The 23211-nt window shown below is 45.3% G+C and overlaps 2 protein-coding genes across 3 annotated transcripts in view; both read right to left on the bottom strand.

The window, feature by feature from the left end:
- Positions 1–2353, bottom strand: part of LOC123127209 (class E vacuolar protein-sorting machinery protein hse1) — an 8365-nt gene extending 6012 nt beyond the window's left edge. The window contains exon 1 of one of the 2 annotated variants that reach the window (XM_044546788.1): positions 1718–2353. Coding sequence is in view for 1 of the 2 variants with exons in the window: in XM_044546789.1 (XP_044402724.1) it covers positions 1718–1723 (6 nt within the window). In the remaining variant the exon portion in view is untranslated. The remainder of the gene's footprint in view (positions 1–1717) is intronic. The other variant, XM_044546789.1, reaches the window with a different exon arrangement.
- Positions 2354–7474: 5121 nt separating this feature from the next.
- Positions 7475–8723, bottom strand: LOC123127208 (ethylene-responsive transcription factor 3). The gene has a single exon (XM_044546786.1). It carries the CDS (start codon positions 8469–8471, stop codon positions 7848–7850), a length of 624 nt encoding a protein of 207 aa, XP_044402721.1. The 5' UTR covers positions 8472–8723; the 3' UTR covers positions 7475–7847.
- Between the last annotated feature and the right edge of the window lie 14488 nt (positions 8724–23211).

The raw sequence follows: 23211 nt of genomic DNA, 5'->3' as shown, positions 1-23211 counted from the left end.
CCATGTTTGTGTTCTAGATCATGGATGAATCGCTCTCTCTGGTGGCGCTTCTCCAGGGATAAATTTGGTACTTTCTCAGTGGAATTGTAATGTAATTCTTTTGTGTGTTTCTAGTGGAATTACATTGTACTTTTAGTGGAATTACAGTGTATTTTTAGTGGAATTACGGTGCATTTTCAGTGGTTTTTACACTGTAATTGTTAGTGGAATTACAGTGGAATTTACACTGTAAATCTTAGTGGGTTTACAGTGTATTTTTAGTTGATTTTTGCTCTGTATTTGCAAGTGGCATTTTTAGTGGAATTACTGTGCATTTGCAGTGGTTTTTACACTGTAATTATTAGTCGAATTGCAGTGGAATTTACAGTGTAAATCTTAGTGGGTTTACATTGTATTTTTAGTGGATTTTTGCTCTGTATTTGCAAGTGGCATTTTTAGTGGAATTGCAATGGATTTTTAGTGGATTACTGTGCATTTTCTGTGGTTTTTACACTATAATTATTAGTGGTATTTTAGCCCTTTGTATAGTTGATTCACAGCATCAGCAACTGTAATTTCTCAGTATTTTAGTGCTCAGAGTGTTATTCGGCGCTGTGTGGTTAGATGTCATCAGTTTTGATCCTTTTCATCCTCCTGTAGTTAGCTTAGTCCACCTTTTGTTAGCTTTTAGCTGCTTTCTGTACAGGTTTAGGGTGTGGACCCGTTTATAGTTTGGTGGGCAGAAAGAATAGGGGAATAGAGGACACGAGACATGTGACATTTGTCATCCTTTAGTTGACTGAAAAATATGAATGAAAGCGAATTAAATTTCATCCGGATGTAGAATAGACAGTCCCTATAATTTTACAAAGTCCTGAGCTGTTTCTTTAGACATTTTCTCGTTGCTTAAAAATTCAGACCAGGTCGAACCTTAATAAGTTCCAGGTTGTAATTAGCGGCGCTTAAAGATGAGGAGGAAAAATTAGGTATGACACGTATGTATGTCAGCAAGCTCCCAGCTAAGGCCAGCCAACGTACACGTCGTCGGAAAGCAAAACCAACACCATGCTGGTGCTGCTGCTCGCGTCGTCAGCTGTCACATTACAGATATGTCAAACCCAACGACAGCTAGCTAGCGGGTAATGAACACCAAACTAGACCGGGCAGTGCCAAATGCACCGGATAGTAGGCATGAGAGAGAGGAGTGGCTTGGACGTCTAATTCTAAACACTCAATCGTCCATCCCAAGCAAAGCAAAAGCTCGGCCTCCTTTTCCCCATTCTGAAGAATCCTTGTGCTCGAGGATGAGAGCGATCATGTTGGATGGATCTGAGGACGGAGCATGCCATGTGCCGGAGCCCTCCATATCATGCCCAGATCCGTGAGCCCTAACTCCTTGTCTGCTGCCGCTGCCTAACAATAACCATGTGTTGCCAACTTGATGCTCGCACATGGGGACGGCGGCACCGCCCCATGATCCATCATCGTTCCACACCCACCCAACCATGGTCAATTCCATACGGCCATACGTGTACTACAGAGTGCTTGAAAAATATATAGAGAAACCATTACGCAGACGCAGCAATCATGAGCCAAAATTATAAAAACAAAACAAATACATGATCAAGCGGCCATAACAGTGTCGAAATCATGCGTGCATGCATGCACTGAGTAGACAGTAGTAAAGCATCGGTAACCACAAAAGAGGAGATGTAAGCGTAGTGAGATAGGTACTCACGGCCATTAAGAAATAATGATGATGATGACGATGATGATGCCTGGCGATGAACTGATCAGAAAGAACCTCTTGGGCGATCCTTGTTTCTCCTCCCCGCCCTTCTTCTCTATCGCTGCCCTCTCGATCACAATTGACGAGAGGAAACGAGGAGGAGAGAGAGAGCCGGAAGGGAGGCAGGCAGGAGCGATGGAAGGGGCAGGGTGGTTCTTATGATTGGAGTTTCAGAAGCCTGCTGGAGCTGACAGCGGCCTAATTAAAGGGAAGCGCACAACGGAACAGAAGAGTTCACGGGGCAGCACACACAGCTGTGAGGCGACGGAACGCGGCGGAGCAAGGTGGCAGTTGGAATGTGCTGTGCTTTTTATGGACTGGAAAGGAGGATGGAGCCAAAGGAACGGCTCAAAGCTTAAAAACCTAATCTCCCACCTAACTTAACCACAGGGGAGGGGAGAGGACGGTGGTTGTTGCGGCCATGGCCGCTTCTTAAATGAATCCTTCTCGCCAAGTTGCCATTATACCATCCTTCCTCAAATGGGTTGACCTGGTCAAGGCAGGAAAACAAATCGCAATCATCTACCCATACGCCATTTACTTTGTTATTGTAGGATCTCTGTTGCGTTGTTCCTCAGAGAATTTTCTTTCAGGTTCGCAGCTGACATCGTATCTGTTGTCGACCAAATCTGTTCTGGCTTCTATGTTTTGTTTAGTACCATATGAGCTGTACATAACAGCAACAAGTTTGTGGTAGATGGAATTGATCACTCAGACCAACCGTAGCTTGCTTACTACTGTGGAGAAAGGACGAATGGGGGCAAGAATTAGATAGATCAGAACTTCCTCAAGACACACCTAAGCTTCAACAAACGCTTCTCCACAACACGCATCATACTTCCAGCGTATTGACAAGAGCATCTACAGCCAGACTCCTTAAATTAACCAGCGGATACAAGACCACTGACTGGACAAGAGAAAGAAAAAAAAGTTAACACAACCATACCCCTCAAAGCCTCCGCCCTCCTCATATTACCCTCATATATGAGATGACTATGAAAAGTGTCGGGTGTGTCCGGTCAGTGGTACTGTGTCCCTCATATATGAGATGACTATGAAAAGTGTCGGCCGTGTCCGGTCAGTGGTACTGTGTCCGCTAGATAGGATTTGGCCCCACCAAGGAGCATCTTTTTTTTTTCTTTCTCTCTTTCCTTCACTAATCACAACGTGGACGGACAAATAGGAAGTCAAAACGGATATGTCCGGACACAGACCAGACGCTTTCGTGACGTTTGGGTGCCAAATTTGCCCAGTCCGGCTATAGATGCACTAAGCACCGGTGCATAACAAACAAGCAGAAATAAAGGAAGACGTAAACGAACCGTCGAGAAATTTATGTACAAACAAAGTAAGCAACAGAGCGGTACCCCTTTCGGCACAGCAAAACTGCAGCCAGCACAGCGTGCAGAGGCCCGCGATTAGCTGGCTCACATTTCATCAAACAGCTGACGCATTAATGGCGACCCAATCGGAAAGGGAGAGACGGACGATGGAGAGAAGAAAGACGCACCGCGGGGGCACCGAGAACCTCAACATGGGCTGGAAACGGCGCCATGACCAAAGCTTTATTGCGCCCAGAAACGAGTCCAGCCCTGCAATCCACAAGCACGATCGCCACCGTCTCTGTCAGCCGATTAGCACACGGAATTGTGCGCGGCATCAGGCACATCACATGGGAGACCCTTGCCTTGCATGCTCATCAGCAGACACCGAGCGCGCAGGATCTGGGGGCAGCTGAAACAAAGGAGCAGACCAATAATTTAGTCAAGAAGAAAGAATCTAATCAAAAGATCACCATTTTTGTAGATTAATGGCAGCAATGTCGGAGCAGATGCTGCGATAAGAGGTCAATATTAGTTAGTAGTGCCCGCTAACCCTGCACAAGCGTACATATTATCACGGGAAATGGTGCTGCTGTGCGCGCAAAATTTGGGGCACCTTTGGTGGCTATCAAGTAGTACTACCAGCTGCTAACTTTACGTTTTGGAATAAAAAATAGATCTAACGTATTTTGAAATAACATGGCGGGCATCGTTCGACAACAATGAACATGGAAATCAAAGTACTAGTCTCTCCATTTTTATTTACTCTGCATTAGATTTGACTAAAGTTAAACTTCATAAAGTTTGACCAAATCTATAGAGAAAATATATGAACATTTACAATAGCAAATCTATATGATGTGAAAGTGTATTCAATAATGAATATAATGGTATTGATTTGTTATTGTTTATGTTAATATTTTTGTCTATAAACTTCGTCAAAATTTACAAAGTTTTGACTTTGACCAAAGCTAATATGCGGAGTAAATAAAAACGGAGGGAGTACAAACTAATAGTAGTAGAACAAGTGCCATCAACAATAGTAGTAGATCAAATTATACACAAATAAGATGCATGTGAGACCAGCAATCATTGCATGCCCCGAGAGATTTAGATTGGAGAGAGAACGTAGATGCCCCCAAGAGAAAATAAGAGCAGGCATGTGAGCACATGCACCCAAGAAATTTGCACGGGGTGAGAAGTAATATGTATGGATAACCCAGAGCCTCTGAGCAAAATTACTGTGGAGTATCAAGCATGATCCAAATAATAATTATTACAAATTTACAAGTCTTCTGAATGACAAGATTGAGATGAGCCAGATACAGAGGTCACCGGATTTTTAGTGTTTTCTCAAGAAACTTAATCCCAAGGGAATAACATCATATTCATCGCATCAACAGTAACTCGGCAACAGTATGAAATTTTGGTTTTTAATTATAGCCTACCAGATATTCTACATTGCACTTTTTTCCTTAATTCTACAATCAAATAGAAACTGATATGAGAAAATGAGAATGACATGGTATACTTTGCTTGAGTAATCCTCATCAAGTGTTAATTTAGGATAGAGACATATAGGGCAATAGTTGACTCTTCACACTTGCCGTATCTCCGCTTTCACTGAAAATCGCATCAATAAAATGATCAAAAGACACCAGGTCGAGTTTGCTTCTCCCTTCCTTTTGGTGGTTAGGATGTGAAGTTGGAATAAGAGAGGAAAGGGGAACTGCACTAAATGAATAATTTCATCCTGGTGATGGGCTATACCAATGGGCATGCATCTGAGATATGGGCTTTGAGCGTAGGAACACTCAGCTTTACAAGAGCTCGGTTCTATAGATTGTTTGCACGCATGCACCACTACTATTCTTTCTTTTCTTGTTATGCATCCGGTCCTCCTCCCGATAGGTACTCCTGCCACAAGAGAGATGATTCAAGGTAACGGTTTTTGGTTGTTCGGTTGTTTGTAATTAACAACAAGATGTTAGGAAATTGATTGTCTGAAGGTTTTCGCCGTCCTCCTAGAATTGGTTATAAGTGAACTTGAATCTGGCAGTAAAAAATAGTTCTGGCTACCATTGTAACTAGCAGTGTGCCTGCTAGAATGTCAGTGATATTAGGATGCGCCCTGATGTCCTAAAGTATATTGTGGCAGTCCGGCTAACAGGGGATTGTGCTGCGAAGTACTAACAGTATAGCAAATAAGCAAATCAATCCAACCATATCTCCAGATACTATATTCCTAACGACACCCCATTTTTAGAGAATTAAACATCGCTCAACAGCGTTAGCATATTAGAGTACCGTGTTCACAACTAAAAATAAATAGCCTTTGTGCAATTGTTGACAGCTAGAAAAGAAGCACTCACAAATTGGCAACATCCCACATGTACCTTAGTTGGCTCCAAACCCTGCTGTCCAGGCACAGATCACTCCCAAGATGCAACAGATGTCCACTGCTTTGTTGCTGGCACTGCTACTTGGTTAGAGTAATTCACGAAGCTGCTGACTTCAAAACATCACCTTTCTCCAATACTTGAGGTTGGTTAGGTAAGTATCCCTTGCTGAATGTACCAAACATGAAGGAATGACAGTGCACTGTAAATATTTTGCCATTGGAACCCCAAAGCTTCCGATATAGGAGTAATAACCATATAATGTTGCGCATATCGGGAGGTGTCTCACATGATTCTGAATTATTTTCTTAATGCCTGTTCATAAATACAGTACTTTAAAGACGTGATGCGACATGCGACAAGGCCAAATCGCATGACAACACGTAATAATGTAAATTTCATGATACCATAGAATTTGCCAAACTAATAGCACGATAAGGAATTTCAATCCACCTTATAAGCATCAACTGTAGAAAGTATATGACTGGAGAAAGACCAGAAGCACATACTTAGCAACTGAGCAACATTGCTCGAGTGCGGCGCGCCATGGTCCGTCACTGCTGCTTAGGAGAATAGCATGAAAATTATTTGTGAATAACAATCAACCGCTTGCATAATCAGATATGTTATGATAAAAAATTGCAGAGCATGTTTCCTAGAAGACACCCGGAAAAAATTCCACGTCAACTAAAACATCAACACGGTTACTAAGGGAAAGGATGCAGTGCATTCTTGTATGTATCCAAGCACATATTCATAGGCAAACCCAATGCACCTGCTATCATAAATTTACCATCTGAATGGTCATCCAATTTGTCCTGATGGATGCAAAAAACAGGAAACTGGAATATCCAAAAGAACGTGGAGTTCCAGATGTCTTCCATAACAAAATCAACTTATCCTAATGGTAATATCACAGAGTGCTATGCATGTAATACGGTAGTCAAAATACTATTCATGTGGAACTCTGTCACCACATACAAATAAATTACTGTACAACAAAGACAATGTGATTATTAAGCTAATAAAAGTTCCTTCTATTCTCTAATTATAAATAAAGCCCTGAGTAGATAGATGTATGCTCATATGAATGTAACAAAGATATACATAATAGGATCAGTGGATCACCATTGCTGCGCCAGCCATATGGAAGTTGCAAGAAATGTGAGGTTTGTGGGTAGGCTTAAGCTAATAAAAGTTCCTTCTATCCTTCAATTACAAATAACGCTCTAAGTAGATAGATATTTGTTCACATGAATGTAACAAGATATACATAATAGGATCAGTAGATCACCATTGCTGCGCCAGCCATATGCAACTGCCAAGAAATGTGAGGTTTTTGGGTAGGCCTCACAACCAATTAGCAATCGAATATAATCTCGTTAGCATACATCAAACAGAAACGAAAAATCTACGGATACAAGAGTATATTCAAAATCCTTTTACTTTCATGTTACTCGATAACAGTTTGCTGTTAGCATATAACTTTGCTAATTGTCAGAACTAATCTTGTTAGCATCTTGTGTCATCATGATCAGTTGTGTTGTCTGTTGATTTCAGCTCAGGAGTATGCCCAATTATACATGCTAATGATTCAGCCTAAATTATGCCAAATGCATTAATCATAGCTGAAGGTGTCCACAACAAATTAGTTTGTGAACTTACTTTATATGAATTAGAATAGGACAAACATCCCATCATCTTGAGCAGCCAAAGTAAACTTCTCTTCGTTCTATGACAGACATCTACATCAGTGTGAGACTTGATTTAAGAACCAAAACTACATGTCAGAATAAATCACATGTTAGCAACATAAGCATTATGAGAACCATAGTAAGGTTAGTCTATTTACAGTACTCGAAGAATAATGGGGGTATTCAGGTAGAAGGTTGTACCAAGGTTGAAATTAAGATCAAGGTCATCCCTCTAACACAACAACTTTTAGCTCGAATTTTCTAGCATTTAAGCACCCAGTATCATTCTCATAAACAAAACTTTGTTTTCCATTGTTCTCAATTCGAAGCAAATGAGCCTAAATGAGTAACAGTAACACATGTGGCTACAAAAGAAAATAAGTTACTTTAGGTGTCTACTTCCACACAAGAGGAAGCAAGTAAAATGTTGCTATATTACAACAACCACGGCGAGCTGCCGGCAGTAGTCGGCAATAATCACCGCTACCAGCGGCAACAAGCAGGCCGATTCGTAGATCAGGCCATATTAATCATCATCAGATCACGTAAACAGCAACAGCAACAACAGCGTGGAGGTGGATCGTGCTGGCTATGGAGAGAAGGGAAGAACCAAATATTTTTCTCCTTATCCTTTTTCTCTAACCACCACCGGGTGGTTCTGACTTCAGAGCCGCAGCGCCGTCAGCTTCAGCTCGTCGTCGTCGTTACATGCAACGCCGCCAAACTCCGGGGGCAGGTTGAGGTCGAACGGGAGCAGGAGACCGCAGGACGGCGAGGCGGCGGCGTCCGCGCAGTCGTCGTCCACCACCGAGGCCGAGGACCCGCAGTCGCTATGGCAGTCGCCGTCGAGGATCGGCGGCGGCGGAGGCCGCGGCGGGAGCACCGGCCGCGCCCGCGGGCCGCCGAAGGACTCGACGGTGGAGCTCAGGCTGCTGCAGGCTGGCCTGGCCGCCGCCGCGGCGACCGACGTCGGGACAGCGGCGGCGGCGGCGACGGGGTAGGGCGAGTAGCTGGGCGGCAGTTGGCGGTGGTGGGGAAGGGAGAGGGGGAAGTTGGTCTTGGCCTTGGGCCCGCGCAGCATGCGCGCAGCGGCGTCGTAGGCGCGGGCGGCGTCCTCGGCGGAGTCGAAGGTGCCGAGCCATACCCGCGCCTTCTTGGCCGGGTCGCGGATCTCCGCCGCGTACCGGCCCCACGGCCGCTTCCGCACGCCGCGGAACCGCGCCCCCGCGTCCCCCTCCGCCTCCGCCGCAGCCGCAACGGCCGTCGCAGCGCCGCCGCCCCGCCGCATGCCGGCGACAGAGCCGAGCCGAGCCTCGGGATTCCTCTAGCGGGATCGGAATCACGTGGCGTGTGCTCGTGAGCTTTGGTACGGCGCAGGAGGGCTCGTTGAGACGGGAATCGGGAATTTTGAGATTTGGGGAAGGGGGGAAGGAGGAGGTGGAGGAGGATGGGAAGGTGGGGAGGAGTAAATTGGAAGGTTTGCTTGTTTGTGCTGCCACCGCCCACGACGCCCACCCCACCCGCGCGCGCCTCCCACCACCACCAGCCCGCCCTGCCGGCTTTTTCTTCTCGGTCTCGCGGGAGAGGTTTCGCCTTTTCTTTTCTCCTCTTTCTTCTTCCGACTTTTTCCTTTCATTTCAAACGGCTGTGTCAATGCCTCTATGGGCTGCTTTTGGGCCTCTTCTTTTCTTCCCTCTTTTTATAAACTTCCCTTTTATTTCTTTGATTTGAAGATTTGTTTCCTTGGTTGTTTCTCAAAAAATAAAGTTTCCTATAAGCAAATATTTGACGAATAGTCTCGTGTTTTTGGCTCGAAATTCGTCCAAATTAGCTCCCTAAATGCCAAAGTTAAATTTGACTCTCCTATCCTTGTGACGTGATAGGATTTGTCTTTAAAAGGCGTTTGAACAACGTCTCGGGCAATTTGATATCCGGCGCAATGCGATGAGGCAGGATGATCCTCTATCCCTTGTCTCTTCCTCATCATTGCAAACATTGTACAAATGATTCATTCTTAAAGCCAACACATCAGGACTCTCCGATCTTCACCATCTCGTTTACCATGAACCGTCACCTACTATCCTACTATATTCTTATGTGCAACCTAAATGCCGCCTCGCTATCAGCATGCATGAACTTCGTGTTCTTACATGCAACATTTACCTTCGGTTTAGCGCCAAGGATAATTATGAGTTATCTATGCATGCTCTTTCTGATAGCTAAAATTATAATCTTTGTTGTGGTGTTATTGCCACTTTGTGTGCGGTTGAATGCACTTGACACCACAAATAATTATGAAGCGTCATGTTCTGAATATTTTGATGCCCTCGCATTGAAAAATCATTACTACTCAAAATTTTGAAGATGTGAGAGGACCTTATGTATATACTTTTGTTACTAACGGAGACAATTGCTCTTGGACTATGCCACTTCCTTGCACATTTTCTTTCATGTTCAAACCAGGGAAGATGGAACATGAATAACACAGACATGATAGAGTATTATGAGGAGGAGGAACTAGACCAACACGCGGCATATCAACCACATGCACTGTTTTACTACCCGATGGTCCAAGACAGTGAGATTGCCAAGCCTTGGACAAAAGCCGGCCTTGGGGGAATACGTATGCCTCCATTTTTCGTCATCTTTGATATACTTTATCCTTTGGTAAACTTGTTGTGCTTTTTGTTTGTGTCACAACCCTAGAACAAATAGTGTAAATAGTTGCATTTAGAAGCATCCATGCATCATGTCTAAGTTCATTGAAATTTGAATTGAGGAATTTAAAAGCCTCAAAATTAAATAAAGGGCTAAAACCCTAAAACAATCTATTCGGTGAACCTAAAATGCCCTTCTTAAATGTTTGATAGTCTGTTGGTCTAATCATTTTTCAGCCTACATGTTTCGTTATAAAAATGATTTATATTGCTACTAATTTTGCTTTCTTTCTTTTCATTCTTGCACTTACAAATTACCAAAAATATTTCATTATTTGGTTCTTAGTTGCTTCTTATGTTTCTTTAAAAAGAAAATTCCAAAAACATTTCATTCATTCTTCTCTTGTTCTCTTTGGTTTGACTCATGATCTTTTGAAATAAGAAAAATATTCATGTTCCTTGTGTTTATTTGGTTGTTCTTGTTGTTCTAAATGTTTAAGAAAAAAAATACTATTATTGCTTTCTCCTTTCTTCTTATTCCTTTCAAACATACAAAAAGAATTGATTTTATCTTTTCTCACTTAATTTTATTCTTAGTTCTGCTTGATGTTTCTTTGGTTCTTTTTGAGTCTTTTTCTTTGCTTTTTATCCAGGTGTAAAAACAAAACAAAATTTCCAAAAAGGTTTCTCTTGGTTATTGTTTGGTTTATCAGTTGTTATTTTTGATTCTTCTTTGTTTTTGAAGTGCTTTTCACTCGCTTTCTTCTCTCTTGTATATAAGTTATTTTATTTTTGCTAACCGAAAAATCCAAAAAAGATCATTGTTCTTTGTATTGTTATTTTGCCTTGCAGAATATAACTCCTTGTGGTCCTCGTTACACTTGCTTATTATGTTTCAAAAATTATTCACTGGAGCAACTGGGTAATAATGATGAGATCTAATGAGTGACCATGACGGTAAAGCTTGGATGAACATCTTGCTTAACACTTATTTACGGTTTACCAAGGTGCTTTACTTATAATACCATACATTTATATGCATGCACATTGTGAGGGTTGGATGGTCTATCTTTCTCATGCTAAAATCTTTACCGACTAGAGGATCATGCAAATATAGGGTGCCAATTGGACTACGTTAAATTTTGAAAACGCTTACTAATTAAGTATTTCCCTTTGGAGTCTGGGTGATTGATACGTCTTCAACGTATCTATAATTTTTGATTGTTCCACGTTGTTATATTATCATTTTTTGATGTTTTACAATTATTTTATATCATTTTTTGGTACTGGCCTATTGACATAGTGCCCATTGCCAGTTGATGTTTTTTGCATGTTTTTTACATCGTAGGAAATCATTACCAAACGGAGTCCAAATGCAGCGATACTTTTTGTGGATTTGTTTTGGACCAGAAGACATCCAGTGGGCTAAAGAAGTACCAAAGAGGGAGCCTGAGGTGAGCACAAGACACCAGGACACGCCTGGAGGCCTGGGCGCGCCCTGGTGGGTTGTGCCCACCTCGGTGGCCTCCTGAACCACCTCTTTGCTCTATATATACCCCAGTATTCCAGAAACCCTAAGGGAGTCGACGAAAATCAATTTCAGCCGCCGCAAGTTCGAGAACCACTAGATCCAATCTAGACACCATCACGGAGGGGTTCATCATGTCCATTGGTGCCTCTCCGATGATGCATGAGTAGTTCATTGTAGACCTACGGGTCCGTAGTTAGTAGCTAGATAGCTTCCTCTCTCTCTCTCTCTCTCTTTTGATTCTCGATACATTGGTCTCTTGGAGATCCATATGATGTAACTCTTTTTGCTGTGTGCTTGTTGGGCTCCGATGAACTTTGAGTTTATGATCGAATCTATCTTTTTATCCATGAAAGTTATTTGAGTCTTCTTTGATCTCTTATATGCATGATTTCTTATAGGCTCGTATTTCTTCTCCGATATTTGGGTTTTGTTTGGCCAACTTGATCCATTTATCTTGCAATGGGAAGAGGTGCTTTGTGATGGGTTCGATCTTACGGTGCTTGATCCCAGTGACAGAAGGGGAACCGACACGTATGTATCGTTGCCATTAAGGATAACAAGATGAGGTATATTTTTACATAAATAGATCTTGTCTACGTCATGTCATCGTTCTTATTGCATTACTCTGTTTCTCCATGAACTTAATACACTAGATGCATGCTGGATAGTGGTCGATGTGTGGAGTAATAGTAGTAGATGCAGACAGGAGTCGGTCTACTAATCTTGGACATGATGCCTATATAATGATCATTGCATGGATATTGTGATGATTATTTGAAGTACTATCAATTACCCAACAGTAATTCGTTTACCACTGTTTGTTATTTTTCTCGAGAGAAGCCACTAGTGAAACCTACGGCCCCCGGGTCTCTTCTTTATTATATTTGCCTTTCACGATCTATTTTTATTTTCTTTTATTTTCAGATCTATTAAACCAAAAATACCTTGCTGCACTTTATTTTATTTGGCGATCTATCTATCAATTTATTACAACTTTCTCACGTCCACTTGCCAATTTTTGGCGTCGTTACCCGAAAGGGATTGACAACCCCTTTAATACGTCGGGCTGCGAGTATTTGTTATTTGTGTGCAGGTGCCATTCACGTAGTGTTGCGTGGTTCTCCTACTGGTTCGAGAACTTTGGTCTCATCACTGAGGGAAATACCTACCGTTGTTGTGCTGTATCATCCCTTCCTCTTTGAGGAAATACCGACGTAGTTCAAGCAATCATCAAAAGGAATTTATGGTGCCTTTGCCGGGAAGACATCATCAACATCTACCAGGTTCCTAATCACAAATCTCATCTCCTTGCAATTTACATTATTTGCCATTTGCCTCTCTTTTTCTCTCCCCCACTTCACAAAAATTTGCCGTTTTATTCGCCCTCTTTTTCGTTCGCTGTTTTCTCGTCAGATGTGTTTTTGAGTGCAATCTTGTTGCGTAGTCACAATGACTCAAGAGAACACCAAGTTGTGTGATTTCTCCAATACCAACAACAATAATTTTATTAGCACTCCGATTGCTCCTCCTGCCACTAGTGCAGAGTCTTGTGATATTAATACCGCTTTGCTGAATCTTGTTATGAAAAATCAATTTTCCGATACTCCTAATGAGGATACCGCGTCCCATCTTAACACATTCGTGGAGTTATGGGATATGCAAAATAAAAAAGATGTGGCCAATGATGTTGTGAAGTTGAAATTATTTCTGTTTTCTTTGTGAGATCATGCAAAAATTTGGTTTTCTTCTTTGCCTCGCAATAGTATCGATTCTTGGGATAAGTGCAAGGATGATTTTATTACTCAGTATTTTCCTCCCGCGAAAACTATTTTCCTTAGAACTCAGATCATGAATTTCAAGCAACTTGAACATGAGCATGTTGCATAATCTTGGGATAGGATGAAATTGATGCTAAGGAATTTCCCAACTCATGGGTTAAATCTTTGGATGATCATACAAAAATTTTATGCGGGGTTGAATTTTGTTTCTCGTAATCTTTTATATTCCGTCGTGGGTGGTACTTTTATGGAAATTACTTTGGGTGGAGCCACCAAATTGCTTGATAATATCATGAAAAATTATTCACAATGGCATACCGAAAGAGCTCCTACTAGTAAAATGGTTAATTCGGTTGAAGAAATTTCTTCTTTGAGTGAAAAAATTGATGCTCTTATGAAATTGGTTGCTAATAGAAATGCTCCTATTGATTTTAATGATGTGCCTTTGTCTACTTTGATTGAGCAAAATAGTGATACCATGGGTGTGATTTTTATCTCACGAAACAATTTTAATAACAATGCTGATAGAGATAATTTTAATCCTAGGCCTTTTCCTAGTAATTCCTCTAATAAAAACACAAGGTCTAGAGATCTAGTACTGCCTTTTCCCCTTCAGAGAATCTCATACGAAGGTCTTTTTCCTCTCTCCCTAGGCGCTCCCTCTCTCCCTAGGCGCTCCTAGGGCCTCCACGCCACCGGTGGCCACTTCGGCCCCGGCGTCCACCCCCACTCCGGCATCCCCGGCCCGGTCCCCGGCGATCCTCAACCTCCTCTCCATCATGGCGCTCGCTGATATTAACTTCGACATTGGCCAAGATATTGCCGCTGAGGTTTGGAGAAAATGTGGTGTCCCCATTAACTTCGAAGATGGTAAGGAGATGGAGGAATTCCTCCTAGTGGCTGAATTCACACGATCCAAGATCCGGCTCACTGAGGAATCTATAAGCACCATTCTCCTATCTTGTTTTGGGGGTAGAGCATCTCTCTTGCGTGTTCAACGTCTTCAAAATTGGTCTTTTAAGTTTTCGGTCTCCTCTAAGGAGGTGGGTTTCTCCATCATCAAAGGTGGAAACATCTCTATTCCCATGCTCAATGTAAACTTTTTGCTCTGGGGTAGTGGTGGACTGAACTCCAGTTGCGAGCTTGATCAATACTTACAAGAAAAGGAGGATGAATGGACCCACATCTTTTGTAGGCATCCTAGAAAATCTTACCTTCAAGCTCTTAGATCTCCTGCTACTTTCGATGATTCGCGCATTTCCAATCTCAGATCTTCGCCGGTTCGTCAGGAGCGTGATCCTACGGATCCATCAACATTGGCTCATTATCACCCGAATACTAACCCAATCAATGCAGCAGTTTCTGATCGCAGGGCGGGATCATCTGCATTTTGTGTATGCTGCCTCTTAACGGGCCACAACAGGCCTGCCTACACAAATCGTATCAAATGTCGACAGTGCAAAAAGTGGGGACATATTGAGAAGGACTGCTTTGCACTGGCCAGTCGAAGCCCAATCAAGGAGCCCAACCCACCAAATCTCCCGGTGATCGCAATTCCAAGGCAACCCGCCACTGTTCCCGTGATTGAGACTAATCACGTCGTCGCTCTGCCGACCCAATCAGTCCAATCAAGTTATTTCGCTTCTGCTTTCACTCCGAGTTGGTAGCATTCATCGCATTTCTCCACTAATCTCTCATCGTCTCCAAGCAGCGACCGCCCGCCCCTCCACATCCCTCCCCACCCCATCCACTCCTCCACCGGCGCAGAGTCGTAGTGTTGCGGCAATGGCCACCTTCCCCTTCGATCCCACGCCGTTCCTCCCACCCAATCATCACAGTATTGAAGTCGAGGGTAGACCTGCAAGGATCAAGATCATCAATGGAGCGGCGCCAGCCACTCATGAAGAATGGGCGATTGCATCTATCGTTCACATGCCCAATCTCCCTGCTGCTTTTGACACCGTCAGAGAGGTACTTTCTGATTTTCTCACAGATAAGCAAATTGGTTTCTCAAAGATTGAGCCCTGTCCTTTTGGTCAAGCGTACATCAAACTCAATAGCGTATTTGACTGAGATGCTCTGGTTTCTAATGGACAGCATCAATTTACTGATGTTCATGTAATCATCCAACCGCACAACAAGGGTTTGAACTGGAGAAAGTTGGTGATGAACAGAGATGTCTGGATCTTGTTGTGTGGCTATCCTTTTGATAGGAGGAATATTCAGGAGGTCAACAATGATGTTAGTAAGTTTAGAAAATTCTTAAGCTGGGACAGAGTGCGGAGTACTAGGGCTAACCTCATGGTCAAAGTGCGTGTGGAAGAATTCGGGGACATCCCATCTAGCATTGTCTTTGGAGAGGGCTATGATTTTCACAGATTCATTAACAGTGCCAGTGGTTATTTTACAGCAGCAGATTTTGGGTGTTGAGGCACTAGATGAAGACCCTATTGATCCTAATGGAAATCCACAGCCGGCTCCTCCTTTGGCTAATTTTCACCCAAATCAACATAACCATTTCCTTGGCCCTCTTCAGCAGCATGAGAATTATGATGTTCATGGAAACTTTCAACCTCCAAGCAACCACCTGAATCTATAGCTTGGCCTTAATGTTCTTGTTGATGTTGCTATGAATGCACAACCAGAGGATGAGAATAACAATGAGAATGATGAGAAAGGGGATTTACCTGGCTGGGGCCACTGGGCCATGCCCCAAGAAGTAGACATTGAACTTCATGTTGGTGAATTCTTGGAGTTGCAAGAAATTATGGAACCTCTGGAGGAGGAGAATCTGGCTCTTGTGGCTCACAGCAGCATCACTGCATCCATGGCACCTTCTGACAACAGTCATAGTACAGATGCATCTGCCAATGGCCCTTTGGCGCCAAACGAGCAACATATCCCTGATTTAAACCTGGATGCTTTTCCCAATGGGCCAGATATTGCTCCCTTGGCCCAACAGCTCTTGGAAGACAATGAAGCCTACCTGCCAGTTCTGGAGGCAGCCCACTTTCCTATTATGGAGGCCCATCAACAAGACATGGAGGTAGCCCCAGTTCTGAATCTGTTGCCTGATCCACATCTTGAGGCCATTCTCCCTCAAACTGACACTTACTATAGGGATTCAAAAGATGATCCTATGCTTAATGAATTCCTTGCTACTATTCATCAACACTCACCTTCCACTCTTTGTGGAACAATCAACAAGTTAGCAACTGAGGCCTCCATTTTAGGGGTTGCTGCAACATCTCCTGAGAAAGAAGAGCTGACTCAACAGTTAAAGGCTGCCCAGGCTGAGGTTACTGGTAAAGAATCTAATAAAGTGCAAGCTGACAATGGTGAATTGTCTCTTTCAGTTATGACTGCTCCTCTTGGCTTTCCCATGCCCATTTATGCTAATCAGGCACACTCTTCATCCCCAGGTTTTCAGAGCATAGACATGGATCAAAACCCTGATTAAGGTACCAGGGACCGCAAATCAAATCTTGATGAAGAAGCACTCTTGGGCAGAGAAGGTGCTCTGATCTGGAAGAAGCATTTTGCCCCCTGTCGGTGTCAAAACCGGCGGATCTCGGGTAGGGGGTCCCGAACTGTGCGTCTAGGCCAGATGGTAACAGGAGGCAGGGGACACGATGTTTTATGCAGGTTCGGGCCCTCTTGATGGAGGTAAAACCCTACGTCCTGCTTGATTAATATTGATGATATGGGTAGTACAAAAGTAGATCTACCACGAGATCGGAGAGGCTAAACCCTAGAAGCTAGCCTATGGTATGATTGTATGTTGTGGTTGTTGTTGTCCTATGGACTAAAACCCCCTGGTTTATATAAACACCGGAGAGGGTTAGGGTTACACAAGGTCGGTTACAAAGGAGGAGATATCCATATCTGTATTGCCTAGCTTGCCTTCCACGCCAAGTAGAGTCCCATCTGGACACGAGACGAAGTCTTCAATCTTGTATCTTCATAGCCCAATAGTCCGGCCAAAGGATATAGTCTGGCTGTCCGGAGACCCCCTAATCCAGGACTCCCTCAGTAGCCCCCGAACCAGGCTTCAATGGCGGCGAGTCCGGCGCGTAGTATTGTCTTCGGCATTGCAAGGCGGGTTCCTCTCCAAATTCCGTGTACCTGTTGAAATAGTGTCTGGCCCCTTGTGAATGTTGCACTCCTTGGCTTCCACGCCCCATAATGGCCACTTTACACGTGTCGAGTGAATGTGAAGGGCCAGGGTGTTTTTACGTTTACCCCCCTAGCTGTGCGAATGAGCCACCTATTAAAAAGACGAGGATTCAGATCCAAATCACACCATCCTCCCTTGGCGAGCCTTCATCGGAGTGCACCCGACAGAGATCCATTCCATCATGGCCAGTCGACGCAGCTCCTCCTCTCGCTCCCCTAGCCCCAAGCCTAGAGATTGGGGGAGATGTTCTATCCCGCACAGCAAATTAGTGATGCTTCAGACCAAGGGATTTCTTCCCCCAGCGTACATGGTCCCGGTTCGAGCCGGGCTCGCCACCTATAACGGCGGAGAGCAAGCGGAGAGCCTTCCCAATCCCTTGAAGGGAGAGCGGGTATGCCTTGTCCCTCATTTGGTAAGAGGGCTTGGATTTCCAATTCATCCATTTCTCCGGGGGCTCCTGGAGTTCTACGGCCTCCAGTTACACAATCTTACGCCTGCCTCCATATTGCATATCGCGGGATTCATAGCCCTTTGCGAGCTGTTTTTAGGCTGTGAGGCTCATTTCGCGCTGTGGAAGAAGTTGTTCTGCCTTGTGCCCCATTCCCAGAAGGGGTCAATATATCAAGTGGGCGGAGCCGAAGTGTGGCGTATTGCCGGGACCGGATATCTGTCCGGAACCCCAAAGAAGACGTCTGAAGACTGGCCTTCAGAATGGTTTTATATAGAAGACGTCCCCATCCCGGATCCTATTCGAATCGGTCTTCCTGAGTTCGACAACGCTCCTTTGAAGAAGTGCCGGAGCTGGCGTCCATGGAGCTCCCTGGAGGAAGATGACAGGGACGTCCTTTACCTGATGAGCCGGATAAGTTTTTTAGCTCGATCCGAATTGACCATGATTGAGGTCATGGCCATATGTATCATGAGGGGGGTGCAACCGCTTTAGTATAGAGGCCACCCCATGTGGGATTTCAATGGGGAGGATGACGCCCACCCGCTACGTCTGTAAAGGGCCGGGATCGGTTGTTGATCTAATAAAGATCTTATCCACTTTGTACAAGGGAGAAGAGGAGGAATTCCTCCATGTCAACCCGCAGGGCGGATTTTCTATGTACAATCCTCCGAGCTGGGTAAGCGGAGACTTTTTCTCGCCCATTCGTTTCATTTTCCCATAGTTAAGTATTCAGTCTAGCGATTTCAATGCAGGAGCTGCGTCAGGCTGTAAGGGAGATAAACAACCCCCCTCCACAACCCGAGGACCCTGGACGATCCCTGGACCCGGCCACCCAGGAGGATCCGGACATATTTGTGGAGCTGATCGATGGGGTATTTTACCAATTGAGCAATGACAACGCTTTGGTGGCCATTACGGCCGATTACCCGTGGCTACTTCCAGCCTCACAGGTAACTGAGACCGAAATCCCAGTACTTTGAAAAGGGATCCGTCCTTGCGTGTTTCTGATTACCATATAACAACCGAGTTTTGCAGGGGAGGTCCTCGAGAAGGAAGGCCGAGCCTATGGCGACTAGCCAACAAGGGGCCGCGGGGCCAGGCAGGCTGAAAAGACCCGCGGTCCGGATTGAGACACCGGCACAGCGGTACGGCGTGCCGTCTCTTATTCCAAGACATAATTTTCGGGAGCATATTAATGCCCATGCCTTCTGTTTAGGAGAAGGAGCACTCGCCGGACTATATCCGGAGAGGCTACTAATCGCGCCTCCACCAGCCAGGCTCCAAGGCCGGATTCGGAGGCGGGAATGAATACGAGGCGTGTGCCGGGTGCTCCTCCGACAGAGGATGCGGATAAATTGTCCGCCACCAATTCTGAGGTGGAAAGTGCCATGAACCACAGGCGTCGCCGGACTGTTCTTCGTGACGCTTGTTTCTCCCAAGAGGCATTGGATGCCTTCAACTCGGGAGATGCGTACCTCCATGATGCTCAAAATGGTCTAGCCAGAGCCACAGAGCAGTATCTAAAAGACATACGGGTGAGAAAATTTGGTGGTTATATATATCAGTAGCCCCTGAGACTTGAAACAGTTAGAATAACTAATTTAAGGATCATTTTTTATGCAGGTTCTTACAGAAAAGAATACCCAACTGTCCCAGGAGCTGGAAGAGTGCAAAGCCCAACTTCAGGCCGCACTGGTCGTAGCAGGGGAGCCCAAAGAGACCCCCTCTAGTAATATATCCTTCGAATGATAAGTATCATATAGAATGCGGCGTATATGCAGATCTGACGATAAAGTTACAGATGTCGCTGGGGTAGATCCTGATAAGCAACAGCTCCAACGTCAGCTGAAGGCCGGTGAGAGCGTGCTTACGAGGGTGAGGCAGGAGAAGAATGATCTCCTAGATGCCTACACCAAGCTGGGCGTGGAACTAAAGGATGTTCATGCCCAACTGTCGGATTCCGTGAAGGAGAATCGGCGGCTTCGACGCGTCATATTTAGTAAGTGCTTGAACGAACTTTGAAAAATAGTTCGGCGAGGAAGTCGATTAACAGCGTTATGTCTGTAGGTATGCTGACGGGTCGTCCCGCAGAGGAAATGCCCGGGTCTGCGGGTGATCTTCTGTCCGAGCTGTCACATCTGCACGAACAAGTTCGGCAGGTGATGCAAGGTGTTGCCCAGGCTTTGTGGCCATCTGTCTCCTTGCCAGAGGGCGTTGCAGAGCTTACGGAGAAGCTCAAGGGAGCACGGCGGCGCCTCCGATTATGGAAGATATTGGCGTGCCGACAGGGTGCCAGAGAGGCCTGGGCCATGGTGAAGACTCGGTATACCAAGGCAGACCCAAATAACATGGCCGAGGTCGGACCTGTGGGGCCCGACGGAAAAGAGATCCCCGTTAGCTTAGTTTATGGGCAAGTAGAATTAGCCGCAAAGTATTCCCAACAGGATTGTAAGCTAGACCGCCTGTTGGATGGTATAGAAGAGGAGTTTAGTCAGTCTGTATGACTATGTAATTAAAGTGACATGTATAATGCCTTCTAGCCGGATTGTAGATCATTTGTCGTTGCGGACCTTTTCGCTTCAACCTCCGGGCCCGATAGTCCGGAGTGAATCCGAATACCCGCTTAGTTATATAAGAACCGGGGTATGCGTGGAGACAGGGCGTAGGGGTCATTAGTGCTTTATCGGACAAGTGCCCAACTAGTTATGTTATATTACATGGGTAGTAAGAAACATCTTCCAGGGAGAATAGTTTCGTTAAGGGTTCCTTTCCCTGGGTAAGCATGCCCTAAAGTGCATGTCTAGACTGCGATAAGAAGCACAGAAAAAGCATCTGGGGGCAGATATGGATAATAAAAGTCATCTTTTGTTCACCGACCACATATTCCCTTAAGAACACTAGCTTCCGGCTTCACCCAATCTGAGGTACACATCCGGCTGACCCGCCAGCAACAATCGCAGAGGTGCTCCCCTTATGCCCTAGCCGAATTAACGGGAACGTAGGGCATAAATACAAGAGCCAGGCAACCCAGCTTGGCCAAAACTTAAGTCATATTGATGCATATAATGGTGAAAAAAGGTACATGCGGAAGTATAACACATGTGTTGGGCGTGAGGCCCAGATAAATAATTTAAGCTTCTGTGAAAGAAGCCCCCAGGTATGGAGAGTGCGGCTAGCGCATCTGTAATGTACAAGTGAGGCACAAGGTGACTCTTGAAGGACTAGAGGAATAATAAGAAAAAGAAAGAAAGGGAAACAAGACAGATGATGCATATGCAGAAAATGGACAAAGGGAAGGGACTAACATAGAGTCCGGTGCTGGGCGTAGAATCTTCGGAGCCTGGCTGCGTTCCATGGGTTCGGCTCGAGTCGACTAGTCGATGCATCCCGCAGTCGGTACGCTCCACCGGTCAGAACTTGGTCGATAATGAAGGGACCTTCCCATTTGGGCTCGAGTTTGTTCTTTTTCTTATCCGGCAGGCATAGAACTAGTTCGCCAACGTTATAAGTTTTGGCCCATACTTCTCTGCTTTGGTATCTGCGAGCCTGTTGCTGGTAAAATGTGGAACGGGCTTTGGCTACGTCGCGCTCTTCCTCCAAGGTGTCCAGACTGTCCTGTCGATCGAGCTCGGCTTCTCTTTCTTCGTACATGCGCACTCGAGGTGAGTCATGAATTATGTCACATGGCAAGACTGCCTCTGCGCCGTACACCATAAAAACGGTGTATATCCGTTACTACGATTCGGTGTGGTCCACAGCCCTCAGAGTATGGAGTCGAGCTCCTCTACCCAGTGCGTGTCAGACTCCGTTAAGGAACGCACTAATCTGGGTTTAATGCCGCTCATTATAAGACCGTTTGCTCGTTCGACTTGACCGTTGGTTTGTGGGTGATAGACTGAAGCATAATCGAGCTTGATGCCCATTTTGCTGCACCAGAGTTTTACCTCGTCGGCCGTGAAGTTCGTGCCGTTATCAGTGATGATGCTGTGGGGGACGCCATAACGGTGTACAACCCCGGATATGAAATCTATCACTAGTCTGGATTCGGCTGTTTTAACTGGTTTAGCCTCTATCCATTTGGTGAATTTATCCACCATTACCAATAAGTATTTTTTCTTGTGGGTTCCCCCTTTAAGGGGCCCAACCATGTCAAGCCCCCAGACCGCGAAGGGCCATGTAATGGGGATTGTTTAGAGGGCGGTGGGTGGCATGTGGCTTTGATTTGCGAAGAGCTGGCAACCGGCGCAACGTTGGACCAAGTCCTGTGCATCTGCCCGGGCCGTTGGCTAATAGAATCCTGTACGGAAAGCCTTGCTTTCAAGAGCCCAGGCTGCGGCGTGATGACCGCCGAGTCCGGCGTGAATTTCTGCCAAAAGATTCCGCCCTTCCTCTTCGGAGATGCACCTTTGAAGGACTCCGGTAGTGCTTTTCTTGTACAACTCTCCCTCATGGACCCCGTAGGCCTTGGATCGCTGCACTATGCAGCGTGCCTCATTTTGGTCCTCCGGAAGTTCCTGTCTAGTTAGGTAGGCCAGGAATGGTTCTGTCCACGGGGCAATAATGGCCATTATTTCGTGGGCTGAAGGTGTTTTTTCGGTGGCGGAGCCTCTGATTGTGTCAGAGAGTTCGGTATCGGGTATTTTGGCCAGATCCGGGCTATTGTTACCGGTGTCCCCTTCCCATTCTACGGATGGCTTGAAGAGCCTTTCCAGAAATATGTTGGGAGGGACCGCGTCGTGTTTTGCGCCGATGCGGGCGAGGATATCCGCCGCCTGGTTGTTTTCCCAAGCCACGTGGTGAAATTCGAGTCCCTCGAACCGAGCTGACATTTTGAGGACGACGTTTCAATAGGCCGCCATTTTTGGATCCTTGGCGTCAAAATCTCCATTTATTTGGGATATTGCGAGGTTTGAATCCCCACGCACCTCCAGGCGTTGAATGCCCATGGAGACTGCCATCCGAAGACCATGCAACAGAGCTTCGTATTCGGCTGCATTGTTGGAATCTGTATACAATATTTGCAATATGTACCGAACGGTATCTCCGGTTGGGGACGTCAGGACGACGCCAGCCCCTAGACCGGCCAGCATTTTGGAACCGTCGAAGTGCATGATCCAATTGGAGTATGCGCCATACTCTTTAGGGAGTTCAGCCTCCGTCCATTTGGCGACGAAGTCGGCCAGTACTTGCGATTTTAATGGCTCGATGAGGTTTGTATGTTATGTCGAATGGGAGGAGCTCAATGGCCCATTTGGCAATCCGGCCCGTAGCGTCACGGTTGTTGATAATATCATTAAGTGGCACTTCCGAGGCTACTGTAATCGAACACTCTTGAAAGTAGTGTCGCAGTTTCTGTGATACCATGAATACCGCATATGCTATTTTTTGGTAATGCGGGTACCGTGATTTGCATGGAGTGAGGACAGTGGATACA

Source organism: Triticum aestivum, chromosome 6A (assembly GCF_018294505.1).
Source record: "Triticum aestivum cultivar Chinese Spring chromosome 6A, IWGSC CS RefSeq v2.1, whole genome shotgun sequence".
Classification (NCBI taxonomy): Eukaryota; Viridiplantae; Streptophyta; class Magnoliopsida; order Poales; family Poaceae; genus Triticum; species Triticum aestivum.
Note: the sequence above shows the minus strand (reverse complement) of the source record. Positions and strands in the feature narration are given on the sequence as shown.